Source organism: Berghia stephanieae, chromosome 5 (genome assembly GCF_034508935.2).
Source record: "Berghia stephanieae isolate SIO BIC M18660-M18661 chromosome 5, UCSD_Bste_1.3, whole genome shotgun sequence".
Lineage (NCBI taxonomy): Eukaryota > Metazoa > Mollusca > Gastropoda > Nudibranchia > Aeolidiidae > Berghia > Berghia stephanieae.
The window spans coordinates 25,659,737-25,681,803 of record NC_088364.1 but is presented as its reverse complement, the minus strand read 5'-3'; the positions used below and the strand labels follow the sequence as shown (position 1 = coordinate 25,681,803).

The 22,067-nt window shown below is 36.9% G+C and overlaps 1 protein-coding gene across 1 annotated transcript in view; it reads right to left on the bottom strand.

The window, feature by feature from the left end:
* The window catches only part of LOC144972664 (uncharacterized), a 181,886-nt gene extending 168,728 nt beyond the window's left edge, over positions 1-13,158 (bottom strand). Inside the window, exons 1-8 of the mRNA XM_078914143.1 lie at positions 12,906-13,158; positions 12,279-12,403; positions 10,026-10,652; positions 4,890-7,846; positions 3,699-3,734; positions 2,826-2,957; positions 2,208-2,298; positions 237-711 (exon numbers count right to left, since the gene is read on the bottom strand). Coding sequence (XP_078770269.1) covers positions 237-711; positions 2,208-2,298; positions 2,826-2,957; positions 3,699-3,734; positions 4,890-7,846; positions 10,026-10,652; positions 12,279-12,339 — 4,379 coding nt within the window. The 5' untranslated portion in view covers positions 12,340-12,403; positions 12,906-13,158. The remainder of the gene's footprint in view (positions 1-236; positions 712-2,207; positions 2,299-2,825; positions 2,958-3,698; positions 3,735-4,889; positions 7,847-10,025; positions 10,653-12,278; positions 12,404-12,905) is intronic.
* Between the last annotated feature and the right edge of the window lie 8,909 nt (positions 13,159-22,067).

The following is a 22,067-nucleotide window of genomic DNA, read 5'->3' as shown; positions in this document are numbered from 1 at the left end:
GGTATCTGGGTCTGTTCAAAAAGAAGTTACTTTGCGATAAACAGACCAAAGAGTAGCAAACAATTTCTACCGACCAATTAACATTATATTAAATGAGGCAAAGTATATCATATTCAATAATTATCCCCTGTTCTAACTCTAGTCGATTAAGTTGATTTCTTCGGGTTTTTCTTTTTCTTATTTAAACGGCTTTGTTCTAGTATTTCTATACCAATTGTTTTTATATTTTGACTTACTTGTTATCCTGTGACGCATTGAGACTTAATGTGGACACGGTGATACCGCTGATGGTAAAGTTGTCCCCGTTGTTGATGAACTCGGCTCTGATGGCCGGTGACAAGGTTGTCCCCACAGTGGTGTGTATTATCGTTGTCGTCTGTGTCGTTATCACTGTCGTCGTTGTCGTCGTAGGCATATTGGTAGTGGTAGTTGTAGTGGTGGTTGGTGTTGTGGTTGTCGTTCTGGATGTTGTGGTCGTTGACGGTGCTGTCGTTGTTGATGTTGGTGTGAAGGCAGTGTTTTTGGCTGTGGTGAAGGGTTGGGTGTATCCGAAATCTTCTATGCTGCCATTGGCAATGCGAGTTGCCATCAGGCCCAGTAATTCAGTTGTTACCGTTGTCATTTCGTCCTGTGCGTCCTTGCTACGACGCGTTGGTCCTTTCTTCTCTTCAGCACTTGTAGGAAAAATGTTGCCCATACCGCCAAGTGCCTCTGTAGAGTTAAGAATTTTAAGTGGATGCTTCCAATAGGATAGGGGTTAGATAAAAACCTAATGGCACTAAAGGTTCTTTTTTAATTTCTTTTTTTTTTTTTTTTGGTTCTTTTCTTCTTCTTCTTTTTTTTTTTTTTTTTGGTTCTTTTCTTCTTCTTTTTTTTTTTTTTTTGGTTCTTTTCTTCTTCTTCTTCTTTTTGTGTGCAACAGGCCAATAAATGCAACCAATGGACTCCAATTGGCATTTTGTAGGCGACAGTTTAATCTAACTACGTATTTGAGGAGAATGAATTTTGGATCATAAACTTTATAAAATTTCAATTTCCTAATTCTATTGAAAAACTAGGGAACAGGCACCGGTGAAAGATAAAGATATGAACAAGTGAGTATGAAACGGTGCCCGACAAAGCAAGAAACTATACTATCAGATTGGCGTAATAGGTCAGTCCCACATAAAACATTATTGTCTAATTTACTTATTTACTTAACTTTGGTTATGTAAGAATATATAACAAATATACTTTGATTTTACAAAAGCTTAGAATTAACATTATTCAAATTGTCTACATAGAACTATCAAAGTATATTATTTCAGAAAAGTGAGTGGAATAGGCACTTAACAACATAAGTACCTACTCCACTTACTTTTCTGAATTTAAAATTCACCCCAAATACCGGAGCATACTCAATGTCTCAATTGTTTCTATGTTATATGTTTGTGTTGAGAATATTGGCTATTAAGCTTAATTGCTGGCCAACTAATCTCGCGGAGGTTGTGTGTGTTGGATCCGCGATCTCAAGTAGTCGAGAAGAGAGGGCTCTAATAATGACTAGGGTTAGAGACGATGTTTTATTTGGGATCGTGGATAGCTTTAACAGTAAAGTCACGCTCTCCCCGCCCAGGCGGAGTTGTCGTACCAGTAAGGTCGCGGATTCAAACCTCCATTGCCGCCGTGAAATTTTTATTCTCTATTGTCTTCTGGCACTCTCCTACTCACTTCATCTCTTATATTTTTCAGTTTTTCAGTATGCCTAAAATAACCTTCAACTTACCAGAAATGTTAAAACCTGAGATTTCTTTGAAGTCCTACTATGACAAGTTGGGAGTTTATCATTATCCAGCAATATATGACAGTTAAGTAAATATCCATCACTGTCTATAAGTTAATGCTCATTCATACCTCAGTCGAGTAAGGTAAATACACGACATTCAGTTGATCACTTACTATGTTAAACATTGCTGACACTGTTTCAAGACGGAACCCCTAATTAGCTGAGACAGAGACAACAGATTTTGATTTATATACTATGGTGAGAACTAATGATCACCTATTTGGCTGGCAAAAAGAACAACCTTGCGTCGCCGCCAGCAGATTCGAACACAGGAGATGAGTGTCATAATATCAAACCACAAAAAATCAATTAATTAAATTTATGAACAAAAGCGCTGTCTTGACTACAACATTCAAATATCTATAGAACTAGTTGAACCTACCTCCAGCAAAGCTGCTCATATCGTCAACTGTTGCCTCCTGCATGCTGGCTGATCCATTGGACAGACTTACAAAGGCACCGGCAGCGGAGGACTTGGAACAGATGAGGGTTAAATGTTATCGTTAATCACAAATTAGTATTTAACCCCAGCAGCTGTAAAATTCACTCGTTTATTCATTAATTTACTCATTGACTTTCCCAATGTTCTAGCTAATCTATTCAGTTGCCTACCCACCAATCTATCAATCTATGTATCCATCAAGTCAGTAACCCATCCATTGAGCCATATATCTCCATCTATCTAAATGCCTATTGAAAAGTCCCCGAATAAATGTATCCCCCAAGTAATCGATCCCCAACCAATCCATCAATTACCTAACCAGGCACCGATTTTTCCATTCATCCTTCCAATTGTCCATTTATCTTTCCGCGCGTCTATCAATCAATCAACTCTTATTTTTCTATTCCAAACTATCCACCTATCATTGACTCATTCATTTCTTCCATTCATTCATCCATCCCGGTATCCATCAATCCACCATTCCACTCTGCCATCCTTTTATCTATTTACCGACCTGTCTTCCAGCCAGCCATCCAGTCATCTAGTAATCCAACTCACCCTAGAGCCCTCCGTCACGAGATCTTTATTACTAGTCATGGTGGCGATGGCATTGGCACACTTTGACGCTTGATTTGGGCTGTCAATTCTCTTGGCAACCGATCCGAGGGTACTCACAACTGCTTCGGTGGACTGTGAAAATTCAAAATGCATAATATATATTTTGTGCTAGTGGAGTACAGTTTTGCTCAGTTGTGAGGTTATCTTTCATCGTGAAATCTTAAGAAGGACTCCTTATGCATGACGGCACCAATGGCTTTAACCTGCATTAATCCGAGGTCTCTTTGGGGTAAGACTGGTATTGAATGCCCCAGAAATGTCTAATAATAATAATAATAATAATAATAATAATAATAATAATAATAATAATAATAATAATAATAATAATAATAATAATAATAATGGAATCAACATCTGTGTATTGCATACACATGATAAGTATATGGCACATAACATAGTTTTAATATTAGACTGTTGGTAATATCATAGAACTACGATTTATTTGGTCCAGCTACAGTGCTTCAAAAGCATCTTATATAATTTGTTAAATATGGAATATTTGTTGCTGGAGGACATACATTGAGGGTTTCTCCATTACGCTGAAATAAAATTGTTAAAATAACCCATATAAACGACTTTGTTTTTAATCGTCGAAAATAAAACGTTTCAAGTGGGGCAGGTCGGTATTCCACACACTACGCAAAATCTGTTATGCTTGTATCGTTATTACAGTCATCCAGTCATCTTGATTATTGTACTTATACAGTTCTAATAACTACACAATGTATTATATTCCGCCCATAAAAACCATAATTATCTAACATTTAAATGAGCTTTACGATTTTCATTTACACAGATGCCCAAATGACTTACCTCAGCCAATTTTTCCTGTTCGTCTGCGGAGGAGGCCTGTGGGAGAATGTGATATAATACTTGAATAATTCTTTTCGACGTTACCATTAGATAATCACAGAAAACATTTCGTATTGTAGTGGAATTTGAAAAAGTCAGCGACTAACTTTAAACATAAACAAGCCCATTATCTCTCAACTCTCACCGTCGGTGAAATCGTTCTATCTGTCTTGGATTTATAACATTTTCCGTCCCATATAAAACAACACTCATCACAAATGGGCAATAATGCAACAGAGTAGCCACATTTGTAAAAAATATTTGGGCAATGTATTTATAACTGGAATACTTGTTAAACTGGATAGATTGGCATATATTATCTGGTATACTTTGATTACATTTTGACCTGTAAAGATAGAATCTGTATGTTCTTTTTTTTTTAAATACATTTTTTTCAGTTTCACGATCACATGCATTTATCCAATAAGCCACAGATAACCCAATTCTATGTTTTTAAAGCCCCCATTTCACATGCGCCCATTTTATGCTTTAACACTATCTTTTCCATGCTTCAATAAGCCAGATAAACACCAGTTGTATGTGATCTGAAGAACTCAGTGAGGCATTTGGTAAAGTCTCTCTCTCTCTCTCTCTCTCTCTCTCTCTCTCTCTCTCTCTCTCTCTCTCTTGATGAAATTCACGGGTTACAACATAGCTAAGGTCGTTGTATACTTATTTCAATCTCATAATATATTCTTAATGAAGACATACATTAATATATCTCAAATATAACTCATATTCTCAATCGCTGTAATGCCGAGTTGAAATCTGTGCTGAAAAGATTTGGCGTTCATGTTATCAGAGATATCAAATTTTTGTCCTCACATTTAAGAAAATGTTACCAATCCTCCTTAATAAAACACACGCTTCACACAAGTTTTACAATACTGACTATAAATCCAACTTTTATTCATTAAAACATTTCAACATCAGGCGATGGACTACAAATGTGTCCTCTCCTTTACTCATATTATGTTAATGACTGACTTCAGGGCATATTGGTCAAAATGAAGGGTATCAATCTTGAAGTAGGCGTTGAGAACTTTTATGAAAAATTTAGAGGAGGGATGGGGTAACTAAGCTCATAACGGCCAAAATTCATTCTAAGATCGTGCATTATTCGTGTTTATCAGATTCTTTTGAAATACTCACATCTTGATTGAGAATGGCACTAGCAGCGCCCCCGCAAAGTCTAATGGCCGTGTCCGGGTCAGCGTTCAAGGCCAGGTCAAGGAGAGATCCAAGGTCATCCAGACTCATATTGCTAGAACGGACCTCAACAATCTGTGACGTCATAGCCGTCAGATTGTTTCGCTCCGCCCACAGTATGACTCCGAATGAGAATACATCAGAGGCAAAATTGTCTGCCGCAAATGTAACCCGGCCATTAAATGTAGAAATATCTGGCAGGATTCCTATACTGTCATTGAAGCATTTTCCTTGCTGATACAGGTAGAAGGTGTTTGCTGAGGTTGTGTGAAACATTGTCCTGTTCAGTAACAGACTAGAGTCCTTCTGCATTTGCCAAAACGGTTTTTCCACAGTCTTTTTCAAATCTCCTTCTAGAAGGAAAAACAAATGGAACGATAAGTCTTTTCTTCGATTTTCCTCAAGATCAGGATCGTGAGAGGCGGAGATATCAAAGATTGCGTTGGCGTAGCGCATGATTGTCCGCACTTTGTCTCCGTCGATGTGAGGAACGGGATCTGACTGGATTACTTCGATAAAATAGTCTCTGGTCGTTGTTAGTAAATCCTTATCAGCTGGAGACACAGTAACTGATAGCTGGTACAATCCAAATGGTAACATTCTGGGTGTTATGGTCAGAATGTTTTCTTTAAGTTTAAATCCACAGAACTGGAAGATACTTTTCTTAATAATACTTGAGTTTGAAGATTCATAATCGTATTCAAAAGAGTAACCTTTCCAGGAGTACGTAAGATGACTGCCATTTAAAGAGCATTGATAAGTTGCATCGACTGTGATTGTGATGGTGTCGGCTCGTTTTACGATGAGAGGTGTATTAAGTGAATTCTCAAAATTTGAGTCATCTTGGTCCTCACCATTAATGTCAATACCACCAGAATCTTCATCGTCATCTTCATTTTCTATCGATATTTCAAAATTTACTTCCGGCGGTTGGCAGTCAGAGTCCATACTTGACGTGGAGACGAGAATCTTAGGACATAGAGATGTTGAAATCTGACCAAAATCATTTATAGCAACGACTTTAACATCATACACACCAGGCATGGCGTAAACATGAGACACGTTGATAGAGTTGGAGTAAATGTTGGTGGCTTGAGTGATTGCTGTGTCATTTGAGCCGTCGAGTTCTAATACAGTAAAGTTAGTCCCGTCACCAAGGTCAAGGATATACATGACGTCAGATCCAGTTGGGCAGTTTACTGTAAAAACTATAGCCCCGCCTACTGGTACTCTTTCATTATCAGTCAAAATGTCCAGATACGTCATATTTTCCCCGACTTGTACTAATACTTCCTGATTTCCGTGTGATATGTTATTCATAGCAGTGACGGATATCCTGTATAGACCCCAATCCACGTAATCATGGTCCAGGTACAACATGTCAAACCCAACAGGGTCATAGTTGAAATGGCGATGTTCTTGAATTTGGCCATCTCCCCAATCGATAACAAAATTGACTTGTCGAGGACCTTTAATCCCAAAGTTCACATCAAGAGAAACAGTAACGTTATCTTGAAGCCTTGTTATGTTATCAGTCGATACGTTTAAAGTTATAATTGGTACTTCTACAGACATATCCAATGTCTCTTGACTCTTACTTACTTCATTGTAAACATCAACAGTAACCACATAATCTCCTAGGTCTGAGTAAAACGAAGATTGACGTATAGGGATATTGGCGTCATTTTCATTGACATAAATTAGCTTTCTAGGCTGTCCGTTTCCAAAATCTATATCTAGCCAACAATGGTCTGTCGGCCTCAGAGAGATCGCAAACAATGATGTAAAGTTCCAGGCACCAGATGTCACGTATCCAGATAAGATTGGTTTGCCTACCATCTTCCTGATGCTAACAATATGCTCGCCCAACACAACGCCTTGATATATAATTTTTACGATATTGTCAGCCCCTATAGTCATATCATCAGCACTGACAGAGATTCTGCCACCCTTATCAATGCTTAAACCAACCAAATTCTCTCCAACCTTTGCAGTCAGATCCTTGAAGAAGCTTTCATCTCCAAAAGCATCAACGGTTAAATTTCCCCAGTCGGATATATATTGGTAGGACGGAGTTAACGTTCTTGAAATAAATTTTTGAGAAGTTGTTGTTGTTCCATATACATTTGAGCAAAATGTTTTTACATTGAACTGGCCAAAAGTATCGTATTGGTGGTCTGCATTGACCAAGCCACCAAAGATTTCAACTGAATTTAGAGTAGAGCTTGTCCCATCTCCAAAATACACGCTGCAATCTGTTTTATGCTCGTCAAAGACTTGAACGTTGCATAAGACTTTATTGTCTTCCTCAAGATGTGTCATGGTTAGTGTAATGTAATCAGGCGCCGTTCCTTCGTCAACATCCAGAATAGACACAAAGATATGATCTGTAACTGTTACAATTCCAATGTGGACGGAAACCATAACCTTGTGATCTCCGGGTAAGACCCATGCATGCGTCACTGGTGAAGACGTAGTCGTAATGACAATCCCGTCATCAAATTCAAATCTATAAATAGCGTCATTGCCTACGTCATAGTTGATTCTTGCATAAATTAACACGTCCTCGCCAGGTTTTGTATAGGGACTCTGACTCAACGACACGTTCCAGATAGTGAGAAGAATGTCGCTGCTTTCAATGTGATTTCCGTCTCTAACGCCGGATACTGAGTAAACTCGCCATTTGTTGTTGACGCAGTCGTCATGAGAAAGATCCAGACTGGATATGTCGTCCACGCATGAGCACGCATCACCATCGAAGATGGCGTACTTATTGAAGTGTTTGATGTCATCCATGTAGCAACTAGATCGACATTTTGTAATGGAATCGTCAGTAGTTGAACCATCGGGGCTCCAAGTCGAATTCCTGACGCAGCCGCGGAACAGAAGGTGAGCAAACTCTAGTGAGAGGAACAAGATTTTTAAAAAAGATAATTCAGCATAATGCATATTTTAATCTCAATCATTTTATCAGTTGAGAATCTAGGAAAGAGGTACATTTTGAGACATTCTATTCATGATATCAAATTCTAAGTGAAACTCTGACAGGATTTGTAGTAAATCAACACAAAAACGAATACGAAGTTGTATCTGCAAATGAAAATAGTGGGAAAAGTTAACAAAACGTAACTGAATGAAATGGGAAATTAGGTTTGTTATATGTTACCCAATACTTGTAATTACCACCAAGAGGAATAATATGTTTATACCAGCCGTGACTGGGTAGTTGGGCCAAAGTCTTATCCAGCGTCCTTTCCAATGAGAATCAAGCTACTGTTATGGTTTGTTTCATAGAATATAAATTAGTGCCGCGCTGAGGACCGGACCGAGGACCGGTCCCACGGTCTTTTAGCTGTGAACCGTGGTCCAGTCCCAAAGAGGAAGACCGCCGGCGGTCCTCACTTCTTATCACTTCAACGGTCTCGCGCCATACTACTTCCCCAGCGATTCGTTGCCTCGGTCCTTTGCCTATCTTCCACCAATCACCACCCATCCCACTTAATTAATCGCACCCACCCCCCTTTGCCATACACTAAACGACACAGACGACCATAGAGGCAGACGACCACCTCCCTCCACTCCGCAAACCGCCCTTTCGTGTGTGAGATGGGGGGAACAGGAGGCGCACGCCTTGGACGATTCCATTATACGGGGTAAATTTCAAAATTTACTACACCATAATGATCGCAATGACAATGATCTATGATGAAGGCATGACCCCTCTTCTCTAATGGGTTATTGTTTGAAATGTATGTGACTACTAAAGATGTGTGTGTGTGTGTGTGTGTGTGTGTGTGTGTGTCGAACCTAGCAAGTTGCAAGTCTGATTTTTTGTTTTCTTTTGTCCATCTCTTGTCGCCACTCCTTTCTATCGCATTGTTGTCATTTAAAATAATACAATAATATTAAAATTTCGTTTGGTGTTTTAACTAATCAAGTAATATGAGTTTCATTAGTTTCTTCCGTCCAAAAAAAAACAGTTATAACGTCTGTATTTTTAAAAGGTCCAATAGAATATTTGGGGACCCCGATAGCTCAGTTGATAGAGCACTCTCTTTATACGCAAAGGGCCAGAGATCGATCCCGGGTGCAGTCGATTTTTTTCTGAATCCCTGTCTACTCAGCAATGAATGGGTAGCTGAGTTTGTTAGATCTGGCGAAAAGTCACCATCGACCCCTCTTATCACCTCATCCACCCCCTCTTATTATAACTTCACGTCTCTCTCTTACTCTTCAATGCTCGCTGCCCTCTAATGTGTGTGTGTGTGGGGGGGGGGGGGGGGGGGGGGGGTAGGAGTTGCGTGTGTGTATCAACGCCACGAACAACTCGATCAACGCCTTGGGCGATGCCATTATCTCCGTTAATGGGGATAAATTTCAAATTTTATTAAATTATCGAAGTAACAATGAAGTACGGTGAGCAAATAAAGAAGGCATCACCCCTCTTCTCTAATTAGGTTACAATTTGAAATGAGTGTGACTACTCCGTGTGTTTTACTCCTGTAGGCCACGGTTTTCATCGTGTAGCGGTCTTTAACGGTTCAAGAATGAACGGACCGGTCTAGAGACCGGTCCTTGCGAGCTTCATTTCCCAAGGACCGTAGGACCGTGGTCCTTAAGCTTGCCAAGGACCGCCCCGCACTAATATAAATCGGATAAATTCATGACTCCAGTTATTCTGCATCATTACATTACATTTCGCTCGTTTGAATTGTCCAAGAGATTGGACTTTAAATGAAGGAGTCGACTGGCAGAAATAGCATGCAGATTAAATGTCATGTCCCACGGAATATAAGAGATGGCAATAATAGTGGAGCTCAAACTTGGGGCAATAGTTCGCTACTTTGTTTCCATACAATCTATTTAGCACATTTCCACAACTTCGTCTTGCCCAATGCTCTATTTATTCCTTTCTAGGCCATATAGAATTAAAATGACGTCATTTATAGTACAATGCATCTTTCTGCATGATAGACCCCACGTATGTACTATCCATCACCGGATATTTAAAACCGGAGCCGAATGGGCCAATATATTATTTAAGTGACATGATAATATGAAAGAAAATATAATACTCACCCTCGTCTACTTGGCCTTTGTCATACGTCGTAACTCTATTCAGTACGCTTACATGTTTGACATCATATGTACACTCTTGTGACGTAACAGGTTGATTATCCGAACCCAAGCCGACTACAAGACTACTCGCGTATGATTCAAATCCATCAGCACCACCTCTACCCCATCCTCCTTCTCGACTGACGACATCATTTGTCCCAACAGTTCCTGCTTTAAACCCATCCACTCGAACGTCCAGTCCAGAAGATAACGACCATGTAAACTCAATATTTACCCAATCTCCATGTTCAAGGAGAAAATCTACTTTCCACATAGAATCTTCAAAGACAATACCGACTCTATATTGGAAACCAAACTTCCGCTCAATAAAAAATCCATTTTCAACCGAAGACAGATGTCCACCGGAAGTCAAGATGATCTCCCTGTGTTGTTCCGGTGTCACCGCAGTCTCCGGTTTGATCCAAGCTCTGACTGTGATACCATCCTGGCAGCGAGATAGGTTTCCAAGACACCAATGTGGATATGAGTTCAAATCCGCGTAACATCCGGCTGTGTTTCGAGAAATTTCGAATAACTTCACGTTGTTTTCTGAGTATGAAAAGCCTATGGCTTCATCTGCGACGGAGTCTGAAATGTATCAAGAATATTATTATTAATTTTATTTGATGTCAAATTCTATAAAGGAGGATTTTTCCCTTTCCCCTAGAGTCTTATGGGTTTTTTGTCAGCGTTCATCAGATCAGCCAGCTCAAAACTTAGAGGACATTTTCAACTCCCATATATTTGTTTATGTAAAATATGTACTCTTTCCAACTATAAGAAAGTAAGCAATTGGCCCGACAAACGCTGACGAGTTTCTTGTACTATCCCTTTGTAAATAGTGTCTAAAACTATTGTGATGGATAAATAAGATCCATTACCTGATCAGATAACATTCGCATTAGGACCAATATGTCCGTGGTTTGAGTCCCACTGGTAGGCAGCACAGATTTGAGTCCTCGGAAAACGCTCTTTACTTCCATTCTTTCACACTCAGGTGTTAAATTAGTTCATGCTTGGTAACAGCGTGGCCTATATCGAAAAGAAAATAGTATGGCGCCTTACAGGCGACATGTCTTGTCCAATAGCTCAAATTTTGCTGTTTACCTGGGATGTCTTGTAACCTGCTTTGCATATATTTAGTTGATACTACACTATGCAGAAGAAGCTGGTTTAGATTTTGCGGGATACAACATGCCTTTAACAGTAACAAAGAAGGTAATACAAGTATCGTAAATGTTACCCGCTGGTACCGTAGTTTTTTTCTTGTAAGAGATTATTCACAAGACTTTGGTGGAATATTTGATAATTTTTCGTAACAAAAGGGATTTCTGACGATAGAAACCATGTAGACTATGTTACCTTGGCAACCATACGCCAAGATTGAAATACAAAATAAAGAACTGTTGTAAAAAAAAAGCTTTTATAGAAAGGTACTTCTATATCCTATAATAATAATAATAATAATAATAATAATAATAATAATAATAATGATGATGATGATGATGATGATGATGATGATGATGATAATGAAAATAACAATAATAATAGTAATAATAATAATAATAATAATAATAATAATAATAATAATAATAATATAATAATAATAATAATAATAATTATAAAAAGAATAATAACAATATTATTATTAATAATTATTATTATTATTATTATTATTATTATTATTATTATTATTATTATTATTATTATTATTATCATTATTATTATTATTATTATTATTATTATTATTATTATTATTATTATTATTATCATTATTATTATTATTATTATTATTATTATTATTATTATTTTTATTATTATTATTATTATTATTATTATTGGGGGGTGAAGTGGCCGAGTGGTTAAGGCATTGCACTGTGACTCGGAAGGACCCGGGTTCGAGACCCGCTTCAGGCACTTTCGTTTTTTTCCTTGAGCAAGATTAGAAATCCCCAATTTGCTCACTTGGACATGGGTGATTCCAGTTGACATCAGACATCTTGTTTGATGAGTTATCTATATTCTTTCGTGGAATGCCTAGGCGACGATATCTTATGATGTCGTGGCGGAAAAGGCATAATTTTTTATTATTATTATTATTATTATTATTATTATTATTATTATTATTATTATTATTATTATTATTATTATTGACCAATGTTTAAATTTCAGCCACAAGTATCATTCTTCCATGGTTAACATGGCTATTGTTACCTTGTATAGTTCCATAGAAGACGATGAAGAGAAATAAGAGATAACCCTGTAATCCAGTCATAGTGATAGCAATGTCACCATTACAACTTCAAACATCAAATGCTATCCTTCCATTGTCATTATATCTAATTTATTTCAAGGATTTAAGATACAGTATTCGGGGGAAGGGGCGGGGGGGGGGGGGGGTTGAAGAAACAGAATCATACGTTTATAACACAAAATTGTCAACAGAGGAATAAAATTTATAAAATTATGGAAACTTGACTGTAAGTTAAATTAAATAATAAAACGACTAACCAAAATGGATGATTTGAAAATACGAACATTGATTACGTTTTTCATTGTAAAGTTAAGGGGACAAAACTTTTATTTTTCCTCAAATGTAACAAAACTATTTATTCAAAAATGAAACTGTATAACACTTGTACTAGTTCCGGAAATACTCACACCGCCAGATAATTCAGTTGAACTAATACAAGAAACACAAGAGAAAACTAAAATAAAAATTAGTCTTCTTCAAGTGATTAAAACCAGATACTACTCTGCAGGAAGCATAAATCCAAATAAAAAGGAATGTGATTAATCTTTATTCAAATAAAAAAACAACAATTAATTAATAAAATAAACCTGTAAGTTGTCTTTGTTATTTATTGAAGCGCAGCATATCTTTACCTCCCTATTTGTTTCGACTGATTTATAGAGTTTTGATCCTCAGAAGAGAAAGACTGATTTTAATATTCATATAGTTGTGTTCGATCTATTGATTTCGTCTTGCACTGAATCATAAACCTTGTCTAACATTATCACTGCAAACCGCTGCTTTTAATTCAATATCTTACATTCAATACATCAACAGACACAATCTTGTTATTTTACAGACACTCTGGTGACCCCAGGAAATAAAACTGTACTATAGACCATTATGGGTTCTATAAAAAACAATTTATTCAACCAATACAACAATAAGCCACATTTATAGAACACCCAGCATTGTAAACACGTAGAAAGTGTGTTTGAAATAAAAGATAGGTAGGTGGCCGAACCCTGCTGTTGACGTTTACCGAGCAAAGAGAAGAAAGACCGGGCTAAGCTCATTTATAATGGATGTATCGAGCCCCTTCATCTAAGGTAGAAAGTTGATTAGAAATTCTTCGATCACCTCTGCATCTCGATTTTTCCAGATATTACCGAGCCTTATCACGAAAGTTTGTCGACTGGTAGGTGCGCTAGCCTGTGGTTCTATGCGGAGTTATATCACCACAGTACAGTGGTACCCTGTTATCAGGAGAATGTTTTGACTTATTTGTGTGAACACAAGATGTGCAGTGAATAGCTTTCGTTTGTGTGTGTTGAACCCGTGACCTCAAGAAGTCGAAGAGAGAAGGCTCTAATAAGACTAGGATGAGAAGCGATCTTTATGGGGTCGTGGATAGCTCAAACGGTAGAGTCACGATCTCCCCGGCCAGGCGGAGTTGTCGTACCAGTAAGGTCGCGGGTTCGAGGCCCCAATGCCGCCGCGAAATTTTTATTCTCTATTGTCTTCTGGCACTTTCCTGCTCACTTTATTTCTTGTTGTTATCAACATAAATGCCTGCTCCACTCATTTTTCTGAATTAAAAAAGTAAAGGGCTTCCATTATACCACCAGACTGTCAGGACACAATATATCGATGTCTCAAATATGTTTTTTATCATCTAAACAGGCTCACTTTGGCAGTTGGAGGTTTTAGTTTAAAATAGGTTTCGAGGACAGTCAAAACAACAATTGTAATCGTGACACCGACGACCCCCCCCCCCCCCACCCCCCTTCTCAGAATAGAATAATGTCGACTAAAGAATGAACTATGGGTAAAAAATAAGAGACTTGTATTTTATTTTAAACAGTATATTCAGACCCATGAGCTCAAAGGAACCGGAGTTTAACCTGGTTTCTATAATGTGTGAAACGGACAATAGCAATTGCTTGTTACCCTTTGTATAGGTCGCTCGTCGATCACAAAGTACATTCCGCCAGATCTAACAGACCCGCTACCCTATCACTGGTGGGTTGACAGGGGAATCTGAAAAAAATGTATAGACTTCACCCGGAATCGAACTTGGTCGCTTTGTGTGTGAAGCGAAGACTCTACCAATAAAGCAATCGAGTCTTATGATGAAGAATGCATATCATTGCTTAAATTGACAAAACATAAAATTTCGATTTCTACTCATTTTAACTTTAAAATCCCTTGTCGGCATCTGTCTCATCCTGACATCTTACTGTTTTGTGCTATTGGTCACGTGTTAGTTTTATGTGGGTATTTTAAAAAGAAATAAAGTCTGGCAAATCACTTGGCGTTGATAAAGGGTCCATAGTTAACATGATAACAAAGACGACAATGAACATGGGCAAATGGGTAAGATGGAGGTATTCAATGAATCTCTATCAATATGTCCCGGAGTAAGGCAATTCGTAAACAATATGCAGAACTCGTCCTTCAACCTGTCTGGGTAGTGATTTCTATTTTTAAAATGCAAAGATATGACCTTCCGTCTCAAATTGGGATGATATAGATGCTGGGAATTGAATTCATAGCCGCAGAAATGAATCTTGAGATTGATTTATAGTCGTTATTATGGAAAATAGATACAATTAATTATAAGTATAGAAAACTCAAACATTAATATGTTTATTCAAAATTTAAAAAAAATATTATAAATTCATTTCTAGCATCCCGACGTTTTCAGGCGGTGGATCACAAATAGGAAAATATGAAAACAAAATCTGGGGCAATATAAACTGAATGAAATAAAAATTCCTCGAAAATTATATTGTTAGAGGATGATACTGGCTCCATCAATATATCTCTGAGTAAGGCATTTCGTAAACAAAGGCCACATCTCGCCTCTCAGCATGCATTAGTAGTTACTTATATTTAAAAAATGCAAAAACATGAAACTTTAAAAACCAAAATTGCTCCGAAAAAAATGAAATGAACGGAATGAAATTGGAATTGGATTCAAAAGCCCTGCTAGAGGATGATGCTTACTCAATCAATATGTCCACGATTAAGGCACTTTGTAAAACTCGTCTCTTAACGTGACTGAGCATACGGCCATAGTTAGGAATTGATATCTTAACAGTGCAAAAAACATTTTAAAATATGAAAACGAAAACGGTGCCTAGTTGGCGATATGAAGAGAATGAAATGGGATTTCGATTCAATAATATGTTCTGTTGAATCATGGATTTGGTATAATATTGTAAACGGATTTGGTATGAACAAACCATGAAAATATGCTAGAGAAAACCCCTATTTTATTTGCTTGTTTTAAATAAGAATTATGGATTTGTGAAACAAGCATGCGTGTATGGTTTTTTATATGGAATAAAAATTTTCATAAAACTGATTTTGTTTTCTTTATCAAGATCTTTTTTAAAAATAAAGCAATGACTTTGTTATTGATATACCGAAATCGAAGTCACTCAGTTCTTTGTTATTGCTTTTAGCCAGCCATTGTTATGACTAATTCTCACTAAATTGTATTTTTAAGGTTACGAATAGTTTTGTGTGTTGGTACGTTATATCAGGCTGGCAAGTTATGAGGTTGTTTTGTTTGTTTTGTTTTTGTTTTTTGTTTGTTTTTGGAGGGGGGTGGGGATGGGGGGGGGGGGGGTTGGCTAAGGCTATATCAGTATAAGTCTTTATCTTACTAAATTAAGACTAACTGTTGACGTCACGCTTGTCCATGGTTTTTCATTGACAGCCCAGACAATTAATGTTTCTCAACACTTTCTTTTGGTACAATATAAGCGGATATGGCCTAAACGTTTTGAAAGTCTTGTCAATCATCAATTCTCAAATCCAATCTGTCTAACATTCGAGTTACTATAGTAACTATATCATTCACGTTTCCAATCTTGGTTTCCTAGATTATGACATTCTATTACAGTATGTTGTATTCTTGTTTGATTCCTGAGGATAGAGTTTTGTTCAAAACGTTTAAAATTTAATTTTAGTCTTGTTTCTTTAGAGATGATTATTTAATTATTCATTAATCAATTGATTAATTGTGATAAACATTGGATTGTTTTGATATCGAAAATTTTCTTTCAACTTAAGAAGTTTTAAGACAATAGCAAAGGATGGATAGTAACAGCTGCTTTTCACCTTTAGATAGAACTGTCGCACTGTACTCATGCCAGATTTTATCAACATATCCAGCTTTTCCTCAGTCGTACTGAGTGAACAGAGAGGGTAAAGAAAAAAATGAACGTTTAATGGATACTAGTCCTTTGCTTGTGATTCGGGTGTTCTATCCATTGAGCTACCCCTCACCCTCCCCCCCCTCACACACACACACACACACACACACACACTTATTAAGATCTGGTGTATTTATTTTGATTCAATAATTTAATGCACATTGAGAGGTCATGAGAAATCCATTATGAACTTAAATGGTGATAACTATAGGATATAGAGAGGTATTAGAATCAGAATTAAAAATATCACGATGTTAGAGAACTAAACTGGGATCCAATTGATACTAATTGCCTGGTAAAGAGAGAGAGAGAGCAAAAGAGGGAGAGAGGGAGAGAGAGAGAGAGAGAGAGAGAGAGAGAGAGAGAGAGGGGGAGAGGGAGGGAGAGAGTCGAGCTCAAGCCACTGAGTTATCCGACCATACGATGATCTTAACAACTAATTGTTGCTTTAAATCTTTACATGTAAAGTTGTATACAACTTATTTTGGTTCTTGTTTACAAAGATAAAACCCAGTAGAAAGATTATGCCGTCAACATTGCCGATTGGACAAACACGGAGAATTCCGTGTTATGTAAGAATGCAGTTGGGTCTTAGAAACACTGAGAGACCACCTAAGTAATAAAGTATTGATACTGGTCGTGCAAGGCTTGCGTGTGATGGTTAATTTCTCTAACGCACGGTCTATGGAGAGTTCTTCCCTGTCTTGTAGAGACTTTGTTAAAGATTCATGAATCGATCGGAGTATACTTACTAGAGGCATGTTATTCCTTGCCTCACCAAATCTACAGAGTGCTGACATAAAATTCAATTTGTGTTCATTCTACTTTCGAGCTTTTGATTCTTTTTCTATTTAAGTGACCATGGATGGGGTGCCTTATGGTTAGTGCACTTAAATCCAAATAGAAAGAACTTAACTTTATGCTTCATCGTGAAAAGTTCGTTATCTTTTTTACCCGTCGAACTGTTCACTTAGCAGTGATGGAGTAACACGGTCTCTTTGATCTGGCGAAAGTAAAGGTATAGTAGGAAGGAAACGGTTAGTTTATTACATTATGTCCATGACCCTTGGCATTACCCCGACAAATGGACAATACTCACTGTCAACATTCCCCGATAAATGGACAATCCCCACCGCCAACATTACAAATGCACAATCAGCACTATCAACGTTACCCCGATAAATGAACAATCTCCACCATCTACATTACCCCCCATAAATTATGGACAATCATCACTGTCAACACTTTTTCACAAACAATGCAATCTCGAGAGATGAGAATACGCATGCACTTTCTGCGCACTATTGCGAAACAACGAGAACTTTCGTAAATAACTTTTAAAAAACGTGTTTGCGTGATCAAAACCAAATCGTTCGATTGAAGACTAAAAAAGAAAAGCATAAAAGGGTGATCTTTTTAAAAATGGAAATAATTAAATGGAGATTGTGAAATTGACGTCATTGAATGACAACAAGTGACCCAAGACTAATTAGGTTTTTGTAACAAATCTGTTTAAACGAAAAGATGAGGAAAGGGTAATCAATTATATCTTTTGTCAGCGCTGCTTTTGGATGTAATAATAACCATATCATGCATATCAGTGGTCAACCTTTTTTTTCGAAGGTTAAAATAACACGTTTTCAATCCAAATGCTCGTGACCATCGGTTGGTTAGTGCTGTATGCCACAAAATTGAGTGGCTCCTTACTTAAAAAAAAACAGAAAAGAAAAAAAAAACAACAACAAACAAACATACAAAAAACTGTTTGGTATATTTAACTCTATGACCCGTGACATCGTAGAATGGCAGCTATAATGACATATTTGGTTTTTAAGAAATATTTTATATTGTACTATATCATATCAGGGCTTTAAACTTGACTAATTGTTCCTAAAATGTCCCTTTTTTTACATAGTAACGATATATTATAGTACATTATACATTGTATTTTCTTTGATATAAAAATATCAAACAGGAAGAAACAGATAAATGCATGGGAGAAAATAATTTCTTTTTAAAAGACCCATTCTTATCATTGACATATTATAAATATTCAGTCACACACACACACACACACACAATATATATATATATATATATATATATATATATATATTATATATATATAATATATAAATATATATATATATATATATATATATATATATATATATATATATATATATATATATATTATATATAAATATTTTAAATTATTTTTAAACTAAAAGTTCCCTCCTTCTGGCATTTTAATATTCATTAATATCTTTGAAATTCTAAACTGTCCGCACTACAACTCTTCCTTACTATAAAACACACACACACGCGCGCGCGCGCGCGCGCACTCGATTCGGAAAGAGCGTTCCAGTCTTTGGGTGGAAATTAACGCTTGAAGATGTTTTGCTGATGGCTGAATCAGCAAAACATCTTCAAGTGTTAATTTCAGTGTTTTTGAGTGGGGTTTTCTTTGAATGCATGAATTTCGTTCTATGTCAAGTTGTTCTGGTCAGATGGCTGTCATTTTGTTTGTAATTGTGAACAGTTGTTCTTGTAAGGGAGACCATCCAAGCTGTGTGATCATGTATGTTACGCTGCTATGGCGACTGTAGTAACTGCAGACAAATCTTGCAGCGCTGCGCTGGACAGCTTCCATTGCGTTTATATCAGATTGTAAGTGTGGGTCCCAAACTGTACTGCCTTTGTAACCAAAACGACCGACTGTTACAATTACAACATACCACACAAAACAATTGAGACCCATCGCGTCAATACGGTACTGCGGTTAGGTAAACCAGCTGCCAAATCGGGGCTTTAGAGTATAATTGACAAGAAATTAGGTGAAATTTTAGTGTTTGTCGGTTTAAGAAATTTTATTCATTGTCTTTATTGAAAAATGAAAACTTCATCCACGTATCATTTTTCATTACTAATCATAATGTTGATCATTCATACCGGGCGTACTTTATGTACAAACAGCTGCAGTCGCTTTTACAAAATAATATAAATGACACAATTACAGTTCAGAAAATACCTAAGACTTCCATACCAAGAAAAATATACAATAATATAAGAGAGACCGGTTTTAGTCTATGAATTTAGTATCTATCATCTGAACCACGGGAAAATAACTCCCATAACGGCAGGGAGACACTTACTGTGTCTTCTATTCCCACATGCCTGTTTTCCATCATGCTTTCTGTCTTTGTCTTGGAATGAGATTACTTGGATTCGTCCTGGCCGTGGCCGGATACCCTGGCTTGGAGTGAAGCAGTCAAATATATAGTTTTGGGAGATGATATTTTTGCCCCCCATAGACGCTGACATCCGCTGATCGCGGATCGGATGACCTATCGCTGTGACCCGATCCCTGCGTTGATCGCAGATGATTTTTGCCCACATACGGGGAGATATTTTTTTTAGGCGATCGGCGATCGGGGGCGTGGCAGTATAAAAAAGTGGACAATTTTTTTCGGATTTTCGCTGTTTTCACGTCGGATTCGTGATCAGCGTCAAATTTACAATAGGTTTGATACTAAGAACTGTGTGTTTACTCCAAAAATTGGTGAAATTAGAAATAAATTTTAATTAGTAGTGAGGCTACGATCCCAGTTACTGTCTGTTATTCTATCTTTCGTCTTGCGCACAATAGTGATTACTTCTCACTAAATTATATCAATTAGACTGTTGAAGGAACGAAATTGACATCATTCCACTCTTTGTCATTGTATTAAGGCAGTCATTTTGGTAATTAGTTCTCACTAAATTATATCAATCAGACTTTTAACGTTCAAGGTTACTCGTAGTTTTGTGTGACGGTACGTTATTTCCGACTGGTGGATGTTGTGAGCATTTTACCTAAACTCATAGCATCAATAACCGTCCAAGATATTTGCATCATATGTAGCAATAGCTATAATAATCTAACATGTCGAGAGAGAGAGAGAGAGAGAGAGAGAAAGAGAGAGAGAGAGAGAGAGAGAGAGAGAGAGGGGGGGGGTAGAGAGAGAAAGAGAAAGAGAGAAAAATTTACTTGCGCTATATATACCGCTATATTCAATAAAGGTGCTCAAATCACTTTATAAGGGTCTTTGGCCAACATAAAAGCATGTTAGACGAGACATGACTGTTAAGCGATATTGCAATTGATTCCCGACAGAGACGACGCTGTAAACAGCGAGGTACTCATTTTAACAGTGAACAAGGTGAGAGAATGCGAGTAAAGAGCCTTTTCCAAGGACTCAATTATGCGCCACTCAGAGCGGGACTCGAATCCAGTACCGTCCGATCCAAAGGCGAGTGTCATTTCACAAGATCACATGCATAGCCGCACAAAAAAGTGATGAGAGAATAGATTCATATGTATTGAAGGAGGAGAGAGCGGATGGAGTGAGTAAAGTTCTTGGATATTTATAGAAGGAATCAAATTGACGTCACTCATCTCATTGTTATTGTTTTTAGACACCCATTTTTATGATTAGTTCTCATTAAAATATATCAGACTATAACGTTCAAGGTTCCATGTAGATCTTTGGGCTGGAGTGATATTTCTGGCTGGAGGACTTTGTGAGTATTTTAATTTAACACAGAGCATCAATAGAAGGAATGAATTTGACGTTAGTCAACCCGTTGTTATTGCTTTTAGACAGCATTTTATAATTAACTTATCACTAAGTTATATCAATCAGACAATGAACGTTCGCGTTTGCAGTTTTGTGTGTTAATATGTTATACCCCGATGGAGATGTCGTGAGTATTTTTCCAATACGCATAACATCAATACATTTGCAATCCGATTTAAGTTTAAAAGCAACGTAGACCACGGAAATTTTTCCATTTTGTGGACAATAAAGATTTTCTATTTATCGTCATTATTATTATTATTATTATTATTATTATTATTATTATTATTATTATTATTATTATTATTATTATTATTATTATTATTATTATTATTATTATTATTATTATTATTATCATTATCATTATATTATTATTATTATTATTATTATTATATTATTATTATTATTATTATTATTATTATTATTACATTTATAAAACAAATCGACAGTGTTCCCGTGGCAGGTTAAACGGGTACTCCTCGGGACTACTCGCATTCGCACCCCCCCCCCCCCCCCCACCACCACCACCACCACCACCACACACACGCACACAGCTCTTTTATTTTATTTTTTTTTTTGGGGGGGGGGCGTTGTTTGTAGATTATAATTCAAGGTTACAATGCCCACCCCTGTCATCACGTAGTCAAGGCTTTTTGGCATCTGCCAATCCCAAATGTCTGTGTCAAGGTCGACCGTCATGTCGCGTCAACGGGTGAGGAGGAAAAAAAAAAAAAAGAACTGGCATATTATTATATCATTACATTGAAAATTATGAAAACTATTTTTTATTTTGTATGAAATCCTTTATAAGTTTTACGATGAACAAGAACGAAACTTTTGCCATCTACCTCTTCCTGGCGCAACATTTATAAAAATATTATTTAAAAAAATAATAACACAGCATTTATTTGGCGCAATATCCACG